Raw genomic sequence first — 21,220 nt, 5'->3', positions numbered from 1 at the left:
ATAAGATGACCAACAGGTATACAATTGATATTGGTGTGTGTGCGTGCGTGTGTATGCGTGTGTGAACGAAAAACTTATATATGTTTCCAAGAGCTTGGAGCGAAATTTGTCCGAGGGTGCAAAAAGATGTTGATGATTTGTGCCATTCTTTCGGAAACATGTTGTCATAATAAAAGTGGTAAAATGGAAAACACACATCTCGCTAAGTTTCTTTCACAAGTTTTGGCTGTTGATATTAAAGACAATTCACTTTTACTATTAGACTCATGAGTTTGTTCACAAAGATGGAAAGGTTTTGCACTATGCAGTTCCTGATAAAACATCACTCTAAGGATTATAACACCGAAGCAACCTGCTATATTCAGCCTCTGGACGTGTACGTTTTCCTCAATATAAAATTTATTTCAGAAGACAGATTTTTCTAAGATTTCGACTAACTCAGAACCAACAAAAGCGTTATGACAGACGTTTAAACATAAATCTGCTTTCCTTTATTTATTATCAATTAATTATGTGCACTAGTAAAGTAACCTGTGATTCTACAGGGTGTAAGGGTAAAAGTGCCGTCCTTTTCACAGTCGTCGGGAACGGTCTACAGGATCAAAAGATGTCCATACAACATAGGGTCAAAACTCCATAGTTTTTCCAGGAAAAGATATTGCTGTCCTTATTTTATTTGCGTTATACTGCTTCTAACGTTACTAACATTACGAAAACAGTTACATCAGAAGGTATATCTAGCAAAGTGTTAATGTTAATTTAAATAAATATTTGTGTGTTCTATTATGTTTTCGTGAAATTAAATATTCGTTATAATGCATGCTTAAATTTGTTACTATTCTGGCGTGAGAGATGTGGTAACGTTCAGCAAGCAGTACTCTGCACAGACGTAAGTATGAGTCAGCTGAGTTCAAGCTCCCTATCCATATCTTTAATGTCAAGCGGATGGCAGCTCAGTAGGGTATTCGATAAACAACTTACAATTTCATTTACAGTTTAGAAATATCATATGTTAATAATTTATGGAGAAAGTCGTCGTAATTCAAGTGAGGCAAGAAAGATGTACCGTCAAAATTTTCCTAAAAAAAAAGTTACCTAATCGGCAAACTTTTGTAGCAATTTCTCAACGATTATTAGAAACTAGAAGTCTCTTACCCCTGTAGAAAATAATACAACCAAAAATTAGTTTAAAATTGATACTGCTTTACGGAAGCGGGAGATATTAAAATGTTGTATTAGAAGAAATTCCTTGTGATTTTGTGCAGAGAACCATTATTGTTTATTTTTCAGGCCTAAAATTAAAAAATGGTGCAATATTGTTCCATAAAATTGTAAATTTATCATAATGTTCTATTAATGCGATTGAAAGTTTGTATTTGCTGCTCGTTTTATGTAAACAACAGTATTGTCATAGTCCGCTCCTGCATTAGAACAGAGCATCCGTTTTGTACCGGTATGTCTGTACCCGCTTGAGCTGTACTGTGTACTTCTAAACCCTCTCCTCCCCGCTTGAGCTGTACTGTGTACTTCTAAACCCCCCTCCTCTCCATCCAGCAAGGTTGCAAAGCGTCTAATATTGTGAACTTTAATAATTAGTTAAATATTGCAATTAGAAAAAATTGTAAGGACATTTTTTCTTCCTTATGATATGTATAATCATCAGTTAAAATAATGGCACTTATACCCCTTACAACCTGTATATGCATAGCAAACAGTTGGGTATAAAACTGGAGAGAATGTATAATTCAGAAATATAATAGTCGTTGCATTTCATTGTGGAATACTCGAATGCCAATGGAAAGACACTGATGACACCGACTTTGCAATTGCGATTTATTCCCATTGCTCACTTTGCTGCTGTTTTATTTTATTAACATTTCACACCTACACAATTAGGAATATATGGCATGTACTTTTCTCATTAGTCAATAATTTTCATGACCATTACTAACATTTTCGCATTTACGAATCCCTTCAGAACAAACGGGATGTGAGATTGAATTTTTTAACTTTATATGACGCTGAAGGCTAAATGGTTGTCTTGACTCGGCAAAGACTATCACCACAAGACCCAGTGCTCTCAAAATAGTAAGGTGAGTCAAGTTTCTTCTGTATTCCAATCTTCAGACCCGGAGGCAGCCGTTGTCAGTAGGAATCATTTTCATTAAAAAGTACGGGTTATAGCATGTAAAATATATATTTTAGATAGCTTAATTTTGTGGAGGAATATCGTCAAAAGTAAACACATAGTATGTGATGATTGTATGTACTTGATATTGTGTCTAATTCTTTTTGTAAAATGGCAGGGCCCTTAACTTGTCTTCATTTGTCCCGGCACTACAAACGTGGCTCATATATGTCGCTAGTACCGAGAAGCGAAGACGCCTTCATTCGTAAGAGACCGTCCAGATTATAGATTGAACGATAGGTGGTAGTCTACATAATACTCGTAATAAATGATGGAGAATTAGAGTAATTTTCATGCATATGCAGATTTTCCTTTGATTATAGGAAAGTGCACAGTTCATCTTCTACGTAATTTAGTTTAAATAAATGTCAGATAGCAGGCACTGATGTTCGTCATTTTAAAAATGATATCTATTGAGAAAACTTTTTTTTACAGTGACTACCAGTGAGAAATAATTAATGCTTCATACTGTATACACTTAAGGTCTGTATTAACGTTTTGGAGGAAAATCTACATTTTTTAACCAACCTTTTTAAGATATTTATCAGACAACATATGAAAGTAGACTAACATAAATATATATCAGAAACTTCAATTTCACTTTTTGATTCCTTAAAAAAATAATTAATTAAAAATTATTCTATTTCTTCAAAATGCCATATATTTTCTAAAAATTACTCAATTTTGAAATTTCTTTCACTGAGTTATTGCTGTTTATGCGTACAATGCTCTGTACTAGGATTTTGCAGCTAATATTATTACAAAGAAAATTTTAGTAAAAAAAAACGCCATTTCAAACGTTAATACATACCTTAAATGTAGCTATCCTGTTTTGTGTTTCTGTATTAGATGGGTAGGCCTACTATTTAACTTATATTCCAACTATTGTCATTTCATTGGTCCATGATCTAAGAATGTAATAATGGAAAATGTGTACCGCGACCTCAATCCACTGAACTCAGCAGTCAAAAGATCGATTTCGTACTAGACCTGTTAGTATTCTAGCCATCAACGAAAGAAAAAATGTTATTTCATTTTTAAAATACATTAAATTAGTACTTTCCACTTGGTTCCAGTCGTCTTTCCAGAGTTATGATCAGCCTAATAGATTTTTATAAATTTCACTATGTTGCCATCTAGCGATTGCGAAAGAAGTGACGCTATAACCCTTATGAAATTGCATGGACCAACTGTACTTCATTCTAGCTGTCGTTACCAAAAAATGTCTTTTCGACGGTGGAGGCTTTGGTAGTTGTTCTCATTTCATTTTTCCATTTCATAACATAGGAATGGCCAATGCGATATGTGATCAGGGTAATGAGTGTTCACTAGTTATCTCTTTCAAATAAGTTATACGGTATGCGCCAAAGAAACTTTACTGCAATTCTCGCACTGATACTGTGCATGTATGTATCTCTATTTATTTTAGTAGGTTATTTTACGATGCTTTATCAACATCTTAGTTTATTTAGCGTCTGAATGAGACGAAAGTGATAATGCCGGTGAAATGAGTCCGGGGTCCAACACCGAAAGCTTCCCAGCATTTTTTCATATTGGGTTGAGGGAAAACCCAGGAAAAAACCTCAACCAGGTAACTTGCCCTGACCGGGAATCGAATCCGGGCCACCTGGTTTTGCTGCCAGATGTTCTAACCGTTACTCCACAGGTGTGGACGCATGTATGTATCTTATCCATGCTGAAGTTTATTTATCTGATCTCATTGTTGTATTGTTAAAAGATAATACAGTAAAGATTTGCTAAAATGGTTCTCACAAAAGAGGGGAAGTTATTTTTTGTGAAGCATTATTTCCAGTCATACGGAGTGGGGCGTCAGAATGGGCCGAGCTTGCGCCATGTTACAGAAGTACCGGGAGCGATTTAACATTGCCGCACCAAATAACACAACAATGTTAGCTATCGTCGAGAAGTTCCTTCGTACGGGATCATTTTTTTTGTCAATTTGCATGTTATAATGATATCTCGATTTTAAGAGTATGTTGTTTGTGATTTCAGTACTCCGTAATACGGAAAATGATACTCGACAGTAAACGCCTTCTTCTCTGTTGTGAGAACCATAATTGCAGAAATCAACACAACACTGAATTCACAATATGTCAAACTAATGTATACAATTTTATTAATAAATACTTCATTGCTAAGGGAAACGTGGACAGTAGATGAGCGATAATTTCAGTGCTGTTTGTTTTGACGTATAATTACTAGTAGCCTATGTAGTTATACTACATCGCTTTCTGAAGTTTGCAGTAAATTTTAAAGAAGTTTGGAAGTGGTGTTTCTACTGAAGATGATGATGTATTATTTTGAGTGACGTGTAAAGCGGATGTCTCAACAATGTAAAAATGTTTATAACAATAGAGCATAATATGAATTCAATCATTCTTTTATGCAGGTATTCTCATCCACCAACGTTTCGTTTTCGTAAGGCCTCCGTTTCATAAACTCTAAGTAAACTAATTCGTTAAAACGTGTTGTTAAAACAAGAATAGGCTTAACTTAGAAAGCATATTGTGATGATTCAGACTGTCAATATTATATTCTATTATAAGAATAGGTTTGCTTAAATTTCCACTGAAGTTGGAGGAAATTTTACTTCTGCAAAACAACAATGCCCTCCAGATATTGTGATTATAATTCTTCCTCGTCATGCAGGTTCTATCGTCGTCATATAGACTGCTGCGATTAACATTTTCTATAAATATGTCAATTATTTCCTTCAGTTGTTACGATAATTTACAGTATTCTTATGCAATTTATATATTTAGTTCATTTAGATAATTATTTAGTGTGTCGGTGTTTTCATTTCTTATAGACGGTGATATTTTTGTACTTACCATTTCAGCAGTGAGCTTTTAAGCCAGGGGACCGAGTTCATATCCCGGTTGATCCATTTAAAATTTTAATTACATTGGGTAATGCGTGATCTAGTCAAGACGGAGTTTCTCCGGGTACTCCGGTTCCCCTGTGACATCCCAGCAATTCTACACCATCATTCATTACGAGTGCAATATTGATCCAGGATGTGTGGTGCACTCTGGATTGTCTTTGACGAACTAAGTGGTTTACTAGTGATATGTCTGAGCGAATTTCGTCGAGTCGGGGCGAATAACGGCAAAGTTAAGGGCCTTGCTATTGAATAGAAATCAGCAGTCTTCGCCTCTTATCTGATGCGTGTAAATGTGCTGAGAAATTGTGCTTTTTCTAGCCTAGTTATGAATGCGGAAATATCAATTTTTCAGAACTATGCATCGGCTCTTATCCTTCAGAGAAGACAAGAGAAGGAAAACGTAAGTGAATTTGATGATTGCACTGACATAAGCTGTTCTATCCTTTCCTTGGCTTTTCTCATGATGTAAAAATACGACACATACGTTAGGTGTTCCTGCATCCATAACAGGGTGCAAAGACGTTGAGCATTGTAGAAGTCTAAAATCACACGTGCAAGTGCTACTGTGCAAGAAATTAAAACGCCAAGGGAAATCTGTTGTAATATCTTTCTCGCTACAGGAGCATTAACAATAATCTCACCTGTGCAGCTGGCTAAGACACTCCTTAGTGTAGGTTGACAGATCTCCCCGGAGTAACTGCTGATGGGCGCTTCTGTGAGACCTACTGTGATGCCTATGATGACATTGGCAAGAAAAAGTACGGCGAGCGATGGGGCCGTGCTTATCAGCACACAGCTTATAACATGAGGCACGCAGACGAGCATGAGAGACCTCTTGCGACCGAACCATGTCACAAGAAACCCTGAAGCAAAACTGCCGATCGGCTGGCAAATGTAGGGTAAGCCACCTGCAAAATTTGAAATTATATTCCACTTTCCACTTATTGGTACCGACATACATATTTTACATATCAAATTAGATTTGAATGATGCTGAAACTGATCAGGAAGAGGAAAAGGAATTGGTTGGGCCACTGGCTGAGAAGAAACTGCCTACTGAAGAATGCACTGGAAGGAATGGTGAACGGGAGAAGAGTTCGGGGCAGAAGAAAATATCAGATGATAGACGACATTAAGATATGCGGATCATATGAAACAAAAAGGAAGTCACAAAATAGGGAAGATTGAAGAAAACTGGGTTGGCAGTGAAAGACCTGTCCATGGGCAGAACACTAAATGAATGAATGAATGAATGAATTAGATTTGAGAAAAATAATATTTCGTACTTTCCCGGATTAGATCGTCCTTCGTTTTCCAGTAGCTACTATGCTTATTGTTGTTGTTGTTTAGTCAACTGTCCGAAGACAGATATGAACCTCACAAGTGATATTACACCAAGATGATAATCTAATATTCACGGGCTCAAACCCAGCATAGGTCTATGGAATTTTAAGGAAAATATAAGTATCTACTTTAGTTTCTTCAAAGGAAAATTAATTTGATAGACCCGTGTCATTGATTTAACCTGCCCTCTTTGTAAATTAGAAAGCACCAGTCAAAAGTTACATGTCATTTCTCACTGACACGAAAACTCATCTTTCTAGTCATTCTCTTGGTCTGATATGCTATCAAAATTAACATTTTTAATAAACTATTGTCTGAAATTAAAAAATATAATTCTAATTATAATACCACATAATCCCTATTACATATACCGAAATCTCAGAAACAGTATTCCTTGCACTGCCAGACGCGCGGAGTCCATAAAAAGTTACACCTACTATAACTCAAGGAGATCACTAGGAACTAATTTCAAAATAGCGATTACACTAACATCCACAAAGGTGCACCGTTATCTGTAAGGTTAGAGTGTTGGCTTTCCAAAGTGGAGACCAGGGTCCAAGTTAATGGCATAAAGAAACAAATATCGAGAGTCCTTCAATAACTGAAGGACTCTCGATATTTGTTTCTTTAAATTTGTTAACTTGTCGGACCAACATGCCTTTCAAATTTTTTAATGGCATAAGTTAAGTTTAGAGTTAAAAGACTGTTTTGTGACATTTTTTTCAGAAGTATTCCGTTTCACCTACCTATCGAAATTGCTCTACTATTCAAAGTAGTCCTCACTACCGTTTAAAAATATCAGGAAAGTACGGCATGGAATCATTTTCCACATCCTTCTCTAGGATTATATTGCATCATTTCACAGAGAAGTTAAGTAGAAGCCAGAGCCTTCAGATTTGCTGTAGTGAGATGATGTTCAAGTGCGAATACTGTAGAAAATATTATCCATTTGACATCAGGCTGAATATCGTTTTGAAGTCTGGTGAGTAATACCAGATGTTTATATTGGTCTGTGCTGAATATTTACTGGTAAAATGTTCATTACTTATCAATAGAGCCCCAATTTGTTTGGTATTAACGGTATCCACGAAATTTTGTATTTAACATTTCCTTCAATGTATCCAGGTTTTATGTATCCAAATATTCATTAATACTAAGTTTTGAATCCGCGAAATATTGCGAAATTGAGCATAATCGTGAAGTAGACGATTTCCTAACAAATCGCGAAATACTTAACAGAATTGTCGCGAAATTTATACTTTTTGAATTTTAAATTTTGGTTCAATTTCAAAAAACGAAATGCGCCACTGAAGCACAAACAATTCTGAACACTTTGACCAACGAGTTACAACTAACTCCTTGATCTGACCATGACCATCGGCCATATTGCGACAGTAGCGTGTAAATTTTAATGAAGTTTGGAAGTGGTGTTTCTACTGAAGGTGATGCTGTATTATTTTAAGTGACGTGTAAACCGGATGTCTCAACAATGGTAAAAATATTTATAACCTTTCTCTCTTTCTGATCAGTTTTAGCATCATTATTTTTTCACCCACTCTTTCCAACACAACTTCATTTCTTACTGTCTGTCCAATTCACACGTTCCATTCTTCTCCATATCCACATTTCAAATGCTTCTAGTCGTTTCTCTTCACTCATGTTTTTTCCCCATACAAAGCCACACTGCACACAAAGCACTTCACTAGTCTCTTTCTTAGTTCTTTTTCCAGAGTTCCACTGAAGATGCTCCTTTTTCTGTTATACCTACCTTGGCCATTGCTATCCTTCTTTTGACTTCCTGGCTGCAGCTCATGTTACTGCTTATAGTACATCCCAAGTATTTGAAGGTGTTAAGAAATTGCTCCTTATTTATAAGGATTATAAGGATTGCGAATATGATTGAGAGTCAAATAAATACAATGCAATTTATAGACATCTTGATTACACAACATTTAACAGTGTATCACTTCGGAGTATATAGTATTAATACCTAGGTATAATAAATGCTTTCACATCTTAATTAACTAGTCAACAAGGTAATCTAGTTAATTAACACGTGAAATCATATATATATATAAATTATGCTGCACAAGTATTTACAATGAAATTACTGTGTTTCATCTGAATTGGTTAGTGTGAGTCTATGATAAGAGAAATATATATATATATATATATATATATATATATATATATATATATAATTAATGCAAGAAAGTAAGTCCATCCCTCTAGCAAGCAGCATATCAGTGCAAGAGTACTAACTCATTGACTTTGCCAAGCAAGTGACGTCAGTTGTTGAAGTGTTCGTAACGTTTTATTCATTATACCTCCAAGTATAAACGTTTCACTTTAATAAAATAGCTTCATAAAGCTGATACATGCAGTAATTTTGCATTATCTGTTTCACACGTTTCACAAAAATTCAATTTCTTTGTCATGTTGTGAGTGACAGCACTGTTCATAGTTTTTTTTAGAAATGTTATTCGAAAGATGTAACTAAAATATATTATTTAATATGTACCCAAATAATAACAAATTTCTTATTCTAAATTGCACACAAGGAAGTCATTCTTCAGAATTCCTAAAGTAAGACATTTAATTTCAGTTATAATTTTATCGTAAGTTTGAAGAAGATAAGAAGCTTATGTTTTTCTTCAAAATAATGTTAATAGTCTTGCTACAAGCTAAGTAACTTAGTCGTCATTACAAGTCATCCTGCCCTTGGTTTTCCGTGGTTTTCCTCGGGCGCTAAGGCAAATGGCGGTATGAGACCTAAAAGAAATGTGGGCCACGGACACATTTCCTTCCTTCAAAATAAATGAATGAATGAATAAGTAAATAAATAAATAAATAAATAAATAAATAAATAAATAAATAAATAAATAAATAAATAAATAAATAAATAAATAAATAAATAAATAAATAAATAAATAAATAAATAAATACTTACTGGAGGTTCATTGCCGCCCTCACATAAGCCCGCCATTGGTCCCTATCCTGAGCAAAATTAATCCATTCTCTATCATCATATCCCACCTCCCTCAAATCCATTTTAATATTATCTTCCCATCTTCCCATAAATAAATAAATAAATAAATAAAAGAAGAAATTGAAAAGAAGAAAAAGACGAAAAAAGAAAAAAAACAGTAATGAAAATCAAAGAGAGAAGAAAAGGGGAAAGAAAAAACATAAAAGGAAAAAAGAAAAGAAAAAGAAATCAAGAAAAAAGAAAAGAAAAAAGAAAAAAAAAAGAAAAGAAAGGGAAAAAAGAAAAGAGAAAAAAGAAAATAAAATTATTGGTGATTAATTTGCACAAATTTAAATAAAGGAGCCACATTATATCACAATTATTTCTAATATTAATTTTCTAATAAACCATTACTTAAAGAAAGAGTATATTGAAGTTCTCTCTGGTGCACTGACGCGTAACAAATATGCTTAGGTCTATATCCTACAACAAGGAATGATAATCCTGTAACAGTGAGACGCTCTTCATTAATGGTTGTGACTACCTGACTTGATCTGTGTGGCTATTGTGAAACGTCCGCAAAAATTCACTATTAAAATATAAATAATTCTGCATATAATAATTAATAAATGTTTGTGAATGTATATAGCTGCTCATTTTACTTTTCTCTTTATCTTGTACAGGAAATAAAATAAAATCGTCACTGTCGATGTCGAATTCATTATTATTTTGTTTTGTTTTTTTTTTGGTCTCAAATCGAGAGTTAGTAATGTTTTAGTGAAAACTTTGCTCCGTGTGCAACATTCTCAGTCAAGTCTACTGGTATGTAATGTGTTTCAAAAATGATGGTAAAAAAACTTAGGAATGAGAAGTAAAAACGAGGAAAAGCCACAAAAAAATATCCATTAAACATGGGCCCGTAAATTAACCGTTTACGAGATACTGTAATTTCATTTTGTGTTGGTTGGGGGCCGCTAAATACTAAGTACGAGTACGAGTATTGCTTTTATTAATTTATCGATTACGAGACAGTAAGATTCATAATTTTAGCTTCAACACCACAGGAATGTGATTGAATATAAGCAAAAGAAATTTTTGTTTTAACAACAATGAAATTTTTGGATATACAAGGTACAGTACAGTATGAACATGTTAACTAAAGAATTTTACAGTAGGTGTTCAAAATGCTAACCATGCACTTGAATGCATCTGTCTAGTCGTATCCGCAAAGACTCAAGAATGCTCTCGAGCAATCCTGGGCAATTCTTCATTTGCTGGAAGGGATCTAAAAACTGGTGGTTACAATTTTTCAGGTGTGATGATGTCTGCTGTATAAACTAGAATTTTTGCATAATCTCATACACAAAAATACAAAATATTTAAATCTTGTGATCTAGGTACAAGTCCTCCTCTACTTGTCAGCCTTTCACCACATCGTCTCACACTTAGAGGGATATCGGGAGGGGAGAGTGCGACATACGTACGAAGCTTTGCCGTATTCAGGCGCTCGGTTCACTGACGGCTGCAAAAAAGGGACAAAGAGTACTTAACCATAGAAATTTTTACAAGTTCATTGAACCATTTATTTTGTTTTAACAATGGAACTCCTGCAAGTACATAGCTGCAAATAATTTTCTGAGATGAATGGAAATATACATATTTTTAGAGAGATATTACAAAAAAGTAAAGAATGCTCCTGAACTTAGTTTGATTTCGAATATAGGTGATGCTTCAGGAGAGCAATTGATCCTTTCAATGTAGCTAAGGTTACAATCGGAATAATAGATGTAGGTATTCCAAGTCTCTTAAACACATCTTTCATGAAGAGAGTAGCGGTACCTCTTGCTCCAACCAGAAGTCCGATTACTTCAAGCTCTTTTAGCTGGTATTTTTGGAGGTAATAGGGAATGGTAGTATTGTAGATATTCATTTTTTCATTATCCACTTCTGCTGGCTGTACCACATCCGTTTCGAAACGCACAGTGGGATCAATTATGAATCCAGATCTTGTAGATTCCTTGAAAGCTATTATATCTATGCGCCGTGTACTGCCAGTGACGGAGAGACCATGTACTTCAAAAGTATTGTAATCGGCATCTTTAAGGGCAGTGGCTATAATTGATCGTACTTGGTGGTGTCTAGCGTTTCGCAGAGCTTCGCCGTGCGGATAGGATCCCTGGACGTGTGCAAGAGTTTCAACCTCTTTGTGGCAATGCCTACAACGGTTGTCCTGAGATCTTCCCGGCACAGCACGTACTGCAGCAACATTTCCAACCATTTTAATGCCATCGCGCCATTCGCTGTTGGAGAGTCCTTCGTGTTTACAAATCCATTTGTTGGCACCAGGATATTGTTTAAATAAAACTACGCCTTTCCTTTTCTGTGGATGATGACACCAAATATGAAATTCTCTGTTCCTCAGAAGGTTACGAATTTTGTAGCATTTAAGAAATGTTCATTCTTATGAATTAAGGCATCTTCTGGAACAATGTTCAGAGATTGGGCACAGCTAATGCTCTCCTCATGAACCTGACGTGTTTGTATGATGTATGGGTTTTGAGATTTGTGTAAACATCGAAGGGCATTAATTTGTTGTAATAATGCTTCCCATTTTGTTCGAAAAATTCCTAGTCCTTTGTACTTCCTGGGATTATAGACCATTGCATCAGGAATGTCTGTAGGCAGATCAAAATCAGCTCAGTAGTTTAAGAGAAATTGCTGTACAAAGACATACTGATAGACAGCATACCTAATACCACGTTTTCTGTATGATGAATGTTATATAGCCTACTGAAAATAGGTGGAATTTTCGCAGAGTTACAATACTCGTATTTTCTCTAATAGTACAGTAAGAGGAGAGTCCACATCCCCGTTTCGAAAGAAACTCTAAACTTACCAAACCAAGACGCGTATGTGTCGTCCATGAACAGTCCTTCTGTAGCGTTGTACATTTCCTCCGTGGAATTGAAATCTTGTGGCGACTTGTGCAGAGCTGCTATTACATTGGTAGTGAAGAAGAATGTAATTGCCATGTGCATGGCGACGAGATTTGCCGCTGACATCGCCAGTATCTGGGGACATACAGAAGAATTTCATGGAGTGGAGCCGTGCATGAAGCTAAACTATCACTGTTCGGCCTACGTTGTGAAGCTTTACGCAAAATAAATCTCTCATGACTTACAGAAAACAAGATATCTTTAAAAAAAATTGATATACGTGTATAGTTGACCTTCGGGCGGATTAAATATACTATCCTACAGTCTACCAACCCATCAGTATTTCCCTGAATCTTCGGTGTTTCGTCTGAATTTTTAAGTCTCAGTACTTTTCTTCTCTCCGAATATTTATGCCATTATTTTTGCATAATATTGAAATCTTTATTTCAAACATCTAATTTTGCCTTGAATGAAGATGATTTACAGTAGATGATTAATTTTGCTGTTCTAGATATGCATTGAAATTTGCAGTATCTGTAGGAGAAATTACAGGAAACTACACAATGAACTAATAAGAAAAACTGATAAGGCGAAGAAAGACTGGATGAAAGAGAAATGTAAAGAAATAGATAATCTAGAGAGAAAAGGAAGATGTGATTAATTAATGTGTCACGAAGTGAAATGTTTGGATTTGACATACAAGAATAGAAAATCCATATGTTTGATAGTTGACGAATCGGAAATGAAATAACAGACAAATAAGGAATACTGGACAGGCGGACGAAATATGTGAAAGAGTTATATGAGACAGGGAATCATCCAGATAACTTAGCTATAGAAGACGAAGTAACGTTATCAGAAGACGGAAATAAGATTTTCTATTTTAAGGAATGAAGTAGCGATTAGGCAAACGAAAAATGGGAAATCTACAGGAGTGATGGTATCCCCATTGATTTAGTGAAATGCTTGGGTGGAGACAAGAAGGAAATTATATCCTAATGCAACGAAATATATGAGAAAGGCGACTGGTCTGAGGATTTTACGGAGACAGTGTTGCAGCCAATACGAAGAAATAATGCCAAGAAATATAAGGAGTTCAGGACTATCAGCCTGATATCGCACTCGGCGAAAATTCTCCTACGAATAATGAATCTGTGTTTATATTCTAAGATGGAATGACATCATGTTGGAAGAAGAACAGTTTGCTTCAGGAAGAGAAAAGGTGGGAGGGATGCAATTGCACTGCTATGAACAATGGGCGAAAGATACTTAGAGAAGAATAAAGAAGTGTATATAGTATTTGTAGACTTAGAAAAGGCATTTGATAGAGCGGACTGGAATAAACTGATTGGGAGCCTGAAGAAAATTGGTATGAATTGGAAAGAGAGAGGGCTGATCTGTAACCTCCATATGAAAGAACGAATGAAAGTCAGAAGAGGAGAAGAAATGACTTAAGGAAGTAAAATGAGACAATTGTACGACAAGGATGCCCTTTATCATCTATCCTGTTCAACATTTAATTTGTGGGCCTCGGTAGCGTAGTTTGTATAGCGCTGGCCTTCGGTGCTCGAGATTGCGGGTTCGATCCCGGCCTAAGTCGATAGCATTTAAGAGTTTTTAAATGCGACATGCTCATGTCAGTAGATTTACTGGAATATAAAAGAACTCCTGCGGGACAAAATTCCGTCGACGCTGATATAACCTCTGCAGTTGCCAGCGTCGTTGAATAAACCATAATTTAAATTTTAACATTTACTTAGAAGATTTTGTGAAGAGGTGTTTTCAGAATATGTGAAGAGTGATGGTAAGAGGAAGAAGATTAAAGTGCATAAGATTCGCTGATGATATGGCATTGTTAACAGAAGAAGAGACTATACCATGAGATATGTTAACTGGAGCTAAATGACTGCTGCGAGTAGTATGGGATGAAGTCAAATACAAACAAGACGAAGACCATGGATATCGGAAGAAAAATAAAGGTGGAAAATGTGCGAATTCGAAACGAAGCAGTAGAACATGTGGAGCTTCAAATATTTTGGATGTACTGTAAGCAGTAACGATCTGCTGCCGGGAAGCGGAAGGAGGATAGAAATTTTATTGCAAAGTAAGCTTCTATTAGAACTTCTGCAGATCTCTGGAAAAAGAACTAATGAAGAGTCTTGTGAAGTGCTTTGTGTGAAGTATAACATTAAATTATATGGGCAGAAATATGAACATTGCGATGAACTGAAGAGAAGCGACTAGAAGCCTATTTGAAATGTGTGTATGGAGAAGAATGGAGCGAGTGAAATGAACAGACAGAATAAGAAATGGCGTTGTGTTGTAAAGAGTGGGTGAAGAAAAAATGATGCTGAAACTGATCAGGAAGAGAAAAAAGAATTGGTTGGGTCACGGGCTGAAAAGAAACTTCTGCTGAAGGATGCACTGGAAGGAATGGTGTAAGAGGAAGAAAGTTTGGGGTAGAAGCAGATATCAGATGATAAAGATGACATTAGAATATGTGGATCATATGCGGAGATACAGAGGGAGGCAGAAAATATGAAAGATTGGAGAATGCTGGGTTTGCAGTAAAAGATCTACACTTGGGCTGAAACTATGAATGATTGTAAAAGGTAGGTCTACTGCTTGTCAGAGAAATAGTTTTCTGTGCTCACCAGCTTAAAATCAACGTTAATCTTACAACTTTGAAAAAAAAAAAAAAAAAAAAAAAAAAAAGAACTGGCGAGTTTTGTTTTAGAGCTGAATATGGATGAATGAATGATTGAGTCTATTTTGTCCCGTGAAGGGATAAGGTCTCCTAGAAAGGGAGAATTCGGTTAAGAACTTATGTGGTGAACTAGTCCACAAGAGTTTTAAGTTTAGTTCACACTTGTAGTAGTTTCCTTCCTCTTACTACTCTTTCTTATGCTCTTTGAACTATCGCTACAACCTTTCCTTCTAAAGCAGACACTTATTTCGGAACTGTCATTTATTCTTCTTGCACACACACTCGCTTCTACACTGTCAGCTGTTGTATTAGCACAGACACTCGTTTAGACACAGGATTATTTACTCTAACAAGTTACCGGAACTGACACTTGTTTAGACACTGCCACACTAGGATTATTTACTTTAAAAAGTTATCTGCAGAGACACTCGTTTAGACACTGTCACACAAGGGTTATTTACTTTAACAAGTTATCGGCAGAGACACTCGTTTAGACACTGTCACACAAGGGTTATTTACTCGAACAAGTTATTGGTACTGAGTAGTATGCACTATCTGTCCGCATTTTGTCACGACAAGATCTTTTGTAGACTTCTCCATTCGCTTCTGCTCCTTGCTGCCCTGCACCACTGCACACCCGCGGCGTTCCTGAAGAGATCGGCGCATCTAGTTGCAGGTCTGCCCCGGTTTCCTGTGAGGATCCCACATTGTAGAGATGTGAGTCCATCTGCTGCTGTGGAGTCTCGCCACGTGGCCTCCCCATTTCCATTTTAAACTAGTAGCACAATGTACCACATCACCCGTGTTGGCAAGTTCTCTAATTCTGGTGTTAGGGATTTTGTCTTTGATGGATACTCCTAGGAGTGTGTTTTCTCTCATGCGTAGTTCGAAATAGGGATGCGACACAGCTAATCTAATCAGCACTGCAAATTGCAGTGAACTTGAACTACTCAAGCAGAGAATTTTTACAATTTGTTAATAAATAATTTTCACAATATTATGCCAGACAAAAATGTCTCAGAATACTCTTAATTTAAGCTCAAATGCAAAAGTGTGGAATGAAGTTCTTTTTTTATACTGAACTGAAAGATTGTTCAATTTTCTATGTGAAATTTTGTCGTTTCCTTAGTCTGCAGCATTAAAGAAAGTGAAAATTGGTAACACTAGCCTACATCTTTAACATTGAATGTGTAACTTGTTCTGAAGACAAGCTGCAAGTAGTACCCTTCACAGAACAAAAAAATTGCAATTGAATTATAAAATGTCTGTCGAAAAAGCAAAGAAAAAATAAATAAAATAATAATATTAATCGAGGAAAGATTATGGTGTAGGCTCGGCGTAAATTTATTCTATGAATCTAAAAATTTCTGTGGATTGCTTTTGGACTAAAACGCAAATTTTGCCGTTACACATTTTCTACTTTATAAAAAATGTGTGTTTATTTTTTAAACATCCTACTTCAACCCATCCCTCCATCCATCCATCCATCCATCCATCAATTTAACAAGTCATTCACACATCCATCCACATATCCATCCATCTATCATTTTCTAGCTTTTCCTTTCTTGTTACCTTTTCATTTTGGAACAGGTACTTGTGAAAAAAAAAATACATTTTCTCTGTTTTTAATTTTTGATCTTTCTCATTTCTATTTCCCATTTCTTCCTTTCTTTTTGCTTTATGATTTCTTAATATTGTTTTTGTCTCCTACTTTTCTTCAGTTTGTTATTTTTTAATTCCTACTCTTTTCCTCTTTCTATATATTCTGCTCGTCCCCTGTTCCGTTCACAAGTGTAAAACGACGTCTATACACAGGGTGACTCACCTAACTCTTCGACGTAAAACATTTTCGAAATGAAACAAGATGTGAAAAATATACTTGCGCAGAGATATAGCCATTTCAGGGGCTCACACAGTCGGGGTATGTGCACAATCCAAAAACTTATAACATTATCACTTTCAACTCAAGTTACCTTTTTTTTAAACGGAACATGTTTGTTTTTTCTATAGAACTGAAAACTAGAACTACAATTACTTATAACGGAAGTGGTTTTACTTTCCTAAACAAAATACTAGTGACCTATATTTCAAAGAAATTCACGTTTCTAAATTACATCCAGCACGGAAAACGCACTCACAAATAATCAATAACATCAGATGTTCAAATTTACCACCGTTTACATCAATACACTTGTGGAGACGGTGAACAAGACAGCGTTGCACAGATAATAGTGTTTCTTCAGATAATGCCGCACGCGCCCCAGTAATATGCTGTTATATATTCTGTAGTGTCGTTGGGACCTCCTGATACACTATCTGCGCCCCAGAGAAAGAAGTCTAATGGCGTGAAGTTGGGGGACCGAGCTGGCTATCTCACAGGATCTCCACCGACTTGGAAACTTTGCATACACTACTTCTCTGCAAATATATGCGAAGTATGCGGGACACCCATCATGCTGAAACAACATTGATAGACGAGCTTCCAATCACACGTCCTCGATAGTGTCTCGAAGAAATGATGCGTAACGCTGTCCATTTAATGTTCCCTGATAAAAATTAATAATAATAATAATAATAATAATAATAATAATAATAATAATAATGGTTTATTTTAACTGGCAGAGTTAAGGCCATTCGGCCTTCTCTTCCACTCAATCAGTGCGATACAAAAATACAAAATTACTATATTGCTAAGGAGCAAAACATAATTAATACAATACCATACAATACAATACAATACAATACAATACAATACAATACAATACAATACAATACAATACATAACAATTCCTTTGCCTTCCCAACACTCCAATGAAATAATTATGTACTAATAATAACATTAATAATAATAATCATACCTAAATATAATTAAACCATTAAACTCGGTTATGATTATAATTACAACTTCAATTTGTCTGCGTCAGTAAGAAATTGTTTAGCTTTGTCTTGAAGGTAGTTATTGTCTGGCAGCCCCTAATCTTCTGAGGTAGAGAATTCCATTCACAAGAGACGGAGACAGTGAAAGAGGATGAATAGTGGGATGTTCTATGGGGAGGAATTGCTAGGATTTGGCTCTCTTGTGACCTGGTGTTTAGATTGTGATTGCAGGTAAGTAGTTAAACCGGGAACGAAGATAATTTGGAGTAGAAGTGTGGAGAACTCGAAACAAAAGAGAAAGCGAATGAAGTGATCTACGGTTATTGAGTCGCAGCCAGAATAAATATCTGAACGAAGGTGTAATATGGTCAAATTTGCGAGCATTGCTGATGAATCTGACACATATATTGTGCACACGCTGTAGTTTGTTCGAAAGTTCAGTTGTCAAATCTGTAAGTATTATGTCGCAATAGTCAAACAGTGGTAATACGAGGGTTTGCACAAAAATTGGGACCTGCAATGCGGTTGCCAATGATACCACACCAAACATTGATGCTCCACTGCCGTTGATGAACAACCTCGCGAAACCAGTGGGGATTTTGCACTAACCAGTAGTACATGTTCCTTAAATTCACATTATCATGATTTGTGAAGGAAGCTTCATCCATAAACAAAATATTACTAGGCTACGGTATTTTCCTGTTTGACACTAACAGAGGTATAGCAGACCAGATCAGGAGACACTAGTATACTGAGAAGTGGAGAATGCTGTACTGATATTGTTTTGTTTAATTCATGCTTTTAGTACAGAGATATTGCAAGCAATCCTTGCTATGTGTACAGTACCACACTCTTTGCATAACGTCACAAACAGTGTCTCCGTTGCCACCTTTTAAAAGTTTAGTTATTTCAGAAGATATGACGTTTAGAGAAGTGAAACCAATTCTGTTATCACTAATTGTATCTCCAGTTCGCTAGAAAAAACATGCATGTTCCATTTAAAAAAGGTAACTTTGAATTGAAAGTGATATTGTTTTAAGTTTTTGGATTGTGCATATCCTCCCATTGTGTGAGCATCTGATATGGGTACATGCCTGCACAAGTAGATTTTTCACACCTTGTTTCATTTCGAAAATATTTTAGGTGGCAGGGTTATGTGAGATATCCTGTACATATTTAGACCTCAAGTGATCATAAAAAAAGTTGAAGATAATAATAATAATTTAAAATAAATAAGCCATGCACGCCTACTCTGGAATTTTGATATATGTATGGTAGTTACTTATGCGAAACAATTTAGTTGGAAAAAAATGTGGGCTACATCTTGAATGGTGAAAAAAGACCACAAAATATCGATAAAAACGACTTCTGTGGAGAAGATAAATGTAACATTAATAACTTACATTAGAAAATATTTGAGCAAAATGCAACATCTCTAGTAGTTACTGAGCCTAAATGTGATGTCAAAAATCATGCCTCCTTTCTGCCTTTCATTTTTTTCCATATCCGTTTCGTATGTTTTGTCTCAAATCTAGATCAATATCCAGCCTTTGTCAATGCTTGCTATTTATGTAACAAAAGTAAAAAGTATTTGTTCACACAAATATCTGGAAAAGAATAGAGGTAAATGTTACAAAAAAGTTTCACCTAACTCTTGATAATAATATTAACCATAATTTTTAAAATTTCGAGTAGGGATGCAATCTTTTAAGTCACTATTAGTCAGTGGAGTTCAGAAATGTATCCATTGTTGAAGTACTAGTGAGGCTAACATCTTCAACTCGGCTTGTCCATATAACATTGTAATCACTGTCTCAATTTTATCTTCAAATGTAAATTTCGTATACACATTGTTGTCTCAGAGAGTACTTTTGAGATTGTTAAAATGTCTGAAATCATCTGCTGAGTAGACTTATTAAAATATGCGAAAACATTTCTTCAGTAGGCTACTATAAACTAGCATAACTTGTTCACCTGATCACATTAACGTTTTGCACCTATCTGAAGAAAATGTTTTTCAATGCGGAGACGAGAAAGGCCACTTCATTATTTTCCCCCTTAAAGGTTAACGCACTTTTATGGTTTCTCCTACGTAAGAATATTCTTATTTTCACTCACAAAGACCTTCCAATTAAGAGGACTGCAAGAAAGGTGCACATGTGGAAGAGATGAAAAGTGTTACTTAGGCTAAAGAGCTACTATTTTAAATTTGAGGTTAAAGAAAAAATCGATTTCTTGTTAATAGTGTGGAGGATTTCTAGATTAATAATTATGTGGACTCCCGTTGGTCCGACTGCCAGTAAACTTTGTCCCAGCATCTGTGGTTATACAATGGATATAATAATAATCCGTGACGCTACAGCCCACGAAGGGCCAAGACTGACCAGCCGGATGCTAGCCTCACGGCCACATGCCGAAGCAGAGGTGGACGATCATCCAACCAGATACAATGGATATACTATGTTAATATTTTTGGTTAAAGTTCAGGCTGTGGTCTTATAGGACTGTTTCGGCCGAATTTTTACGCTGACGTATTTTTATTATGATAGTTTCCACTGCACTGTTTTATTCACGAGATAGATCTCAACGTTTCGGATCGACTCATTGTCTATGTACATGCTACTCTATTTTAAAAAGGTATTTTTGTACAACGCAGATAAGGATCATTTATAGCACACAAATACCTGTGGCAGCACTTCCCGAAACCTGCTTACTGTACGCGTTTGTATCTCTTCTCCAGATAATAGCACCTCCATAGTGATTAGTCTGAAACAAATAAAGCACATAGTTCAGATAATGTAGTGACACCAATACCTACTGTACCGTTATTAATTGCTGGAAGACACTTTCTATATAGGAGGATTCAGTCACTCTCGATGAGGTTATAATTAAGAACTGGGGTACTCGTATAAGAAACAATTTGACAGTAGTAGGTATCACCCTTCTCAGAAGTATTATTATTGAGCACTATCTGTGAAACAAACAAAATTCTCCACGGTCTGACTACTAAATTTAAAATAAGACCTTTTCGTCCTTCACACATTGTTGCATTTAGAGCATTAAGGTATCACCAGCTATGATATAGCCTAGGTCAAATTTGTCATTGGGATCTCTCAGCTTGAGATTAAAAATCTGAAACGCGCCCCTTATCTGCCATCCCGAAATTGTTGAGTCTAGAGCAGTGATTCTCAACCAGGAAGCCGTGGACCGTTCTATTATTATTATTATTATTATTATTATTATTATTATTATTATTATTATTATTGTTATTATTATTGTTATTACTGTATAGTATT

General features: G+C 35.7%; 2 protein-coding genes across 2 annotated transcripts in view; both read right to left on the bottom strand.

Annotated features, from left to right (window-relative positions):
- LOC138705947 (facilitated trehalose transporter Tret1-like) overlaps window positions 1-21,220 on the bottom strand; it is a 256,949-nt gene that overhangs the window by 24,496 nt on the left and 211,233 nt on the right. The window lies entirely within an intron of this gene.
- LOC138705580 (facilitated trehalose transporter Tret1-like) lies at window positions 836-20,685 on the bottom strand. The gene is made up of 4 exons (XM_069834183.1): window positions 20,609-20,685; window positions 12,301-12,475; window positions 5,735-6,001; window positions 836-879 (listed from the first exon to the last, which is right to left on the bottom strand). Exons 1-4 carry the CDS (start codon window positions 20,678-20,680, stop codon window positions 836-838), a joined length of 558 nt encoding a protein of 185 aa, XP_069690284.1. The 5' UTR covers window positions 20,681-20,685.

Source organism: Periplaneta americana, chromosome 9 (assembly GCF_040183065.1).
Source record: "Periplaneta americana isolate PAMFEO1 chromosome 9, P.americana_PAMFEO1_priV1, whole genome shotgun sequence".
Classification (NCBI taxonomy): Eukaryota; Metazoa; Arthropoda; class Insecta; order Blattodea; family Blattidae; genus Periplaneta; species Periplaneta americana.
This window is presented reverse-complemented; position numbering and strand designations above follow the sequence as displayed.

What these genes read in the sequence shown, in the direction of transcription:
- LOC138705580 (XM_069834183.1), bottom strand. Translation starts at nt 20,680, where the DNA reads ATGGAGGTGCTATTATCTGGAGAAGAGATACAAACGCGTACAGTAAGC. An exon ending in TTCGGGAAGTGCTGCCACAG is followed by an intron (nt 12,476 to 20,608) that starts GTATTTGTGTGC and finishes GTATGTCCCCAG; the next exon opens with ATACTGGCGATGTCAGCGGC. An exon ending in TGTCTTAGCCAGCTGCACAG is followed by an intron (nt 880 to 5,734) that starts GTGAGATTATTG and finishes ACGTCTGTGCAG; the next exon opens with AGTACTGCTTGCTGAACGTT.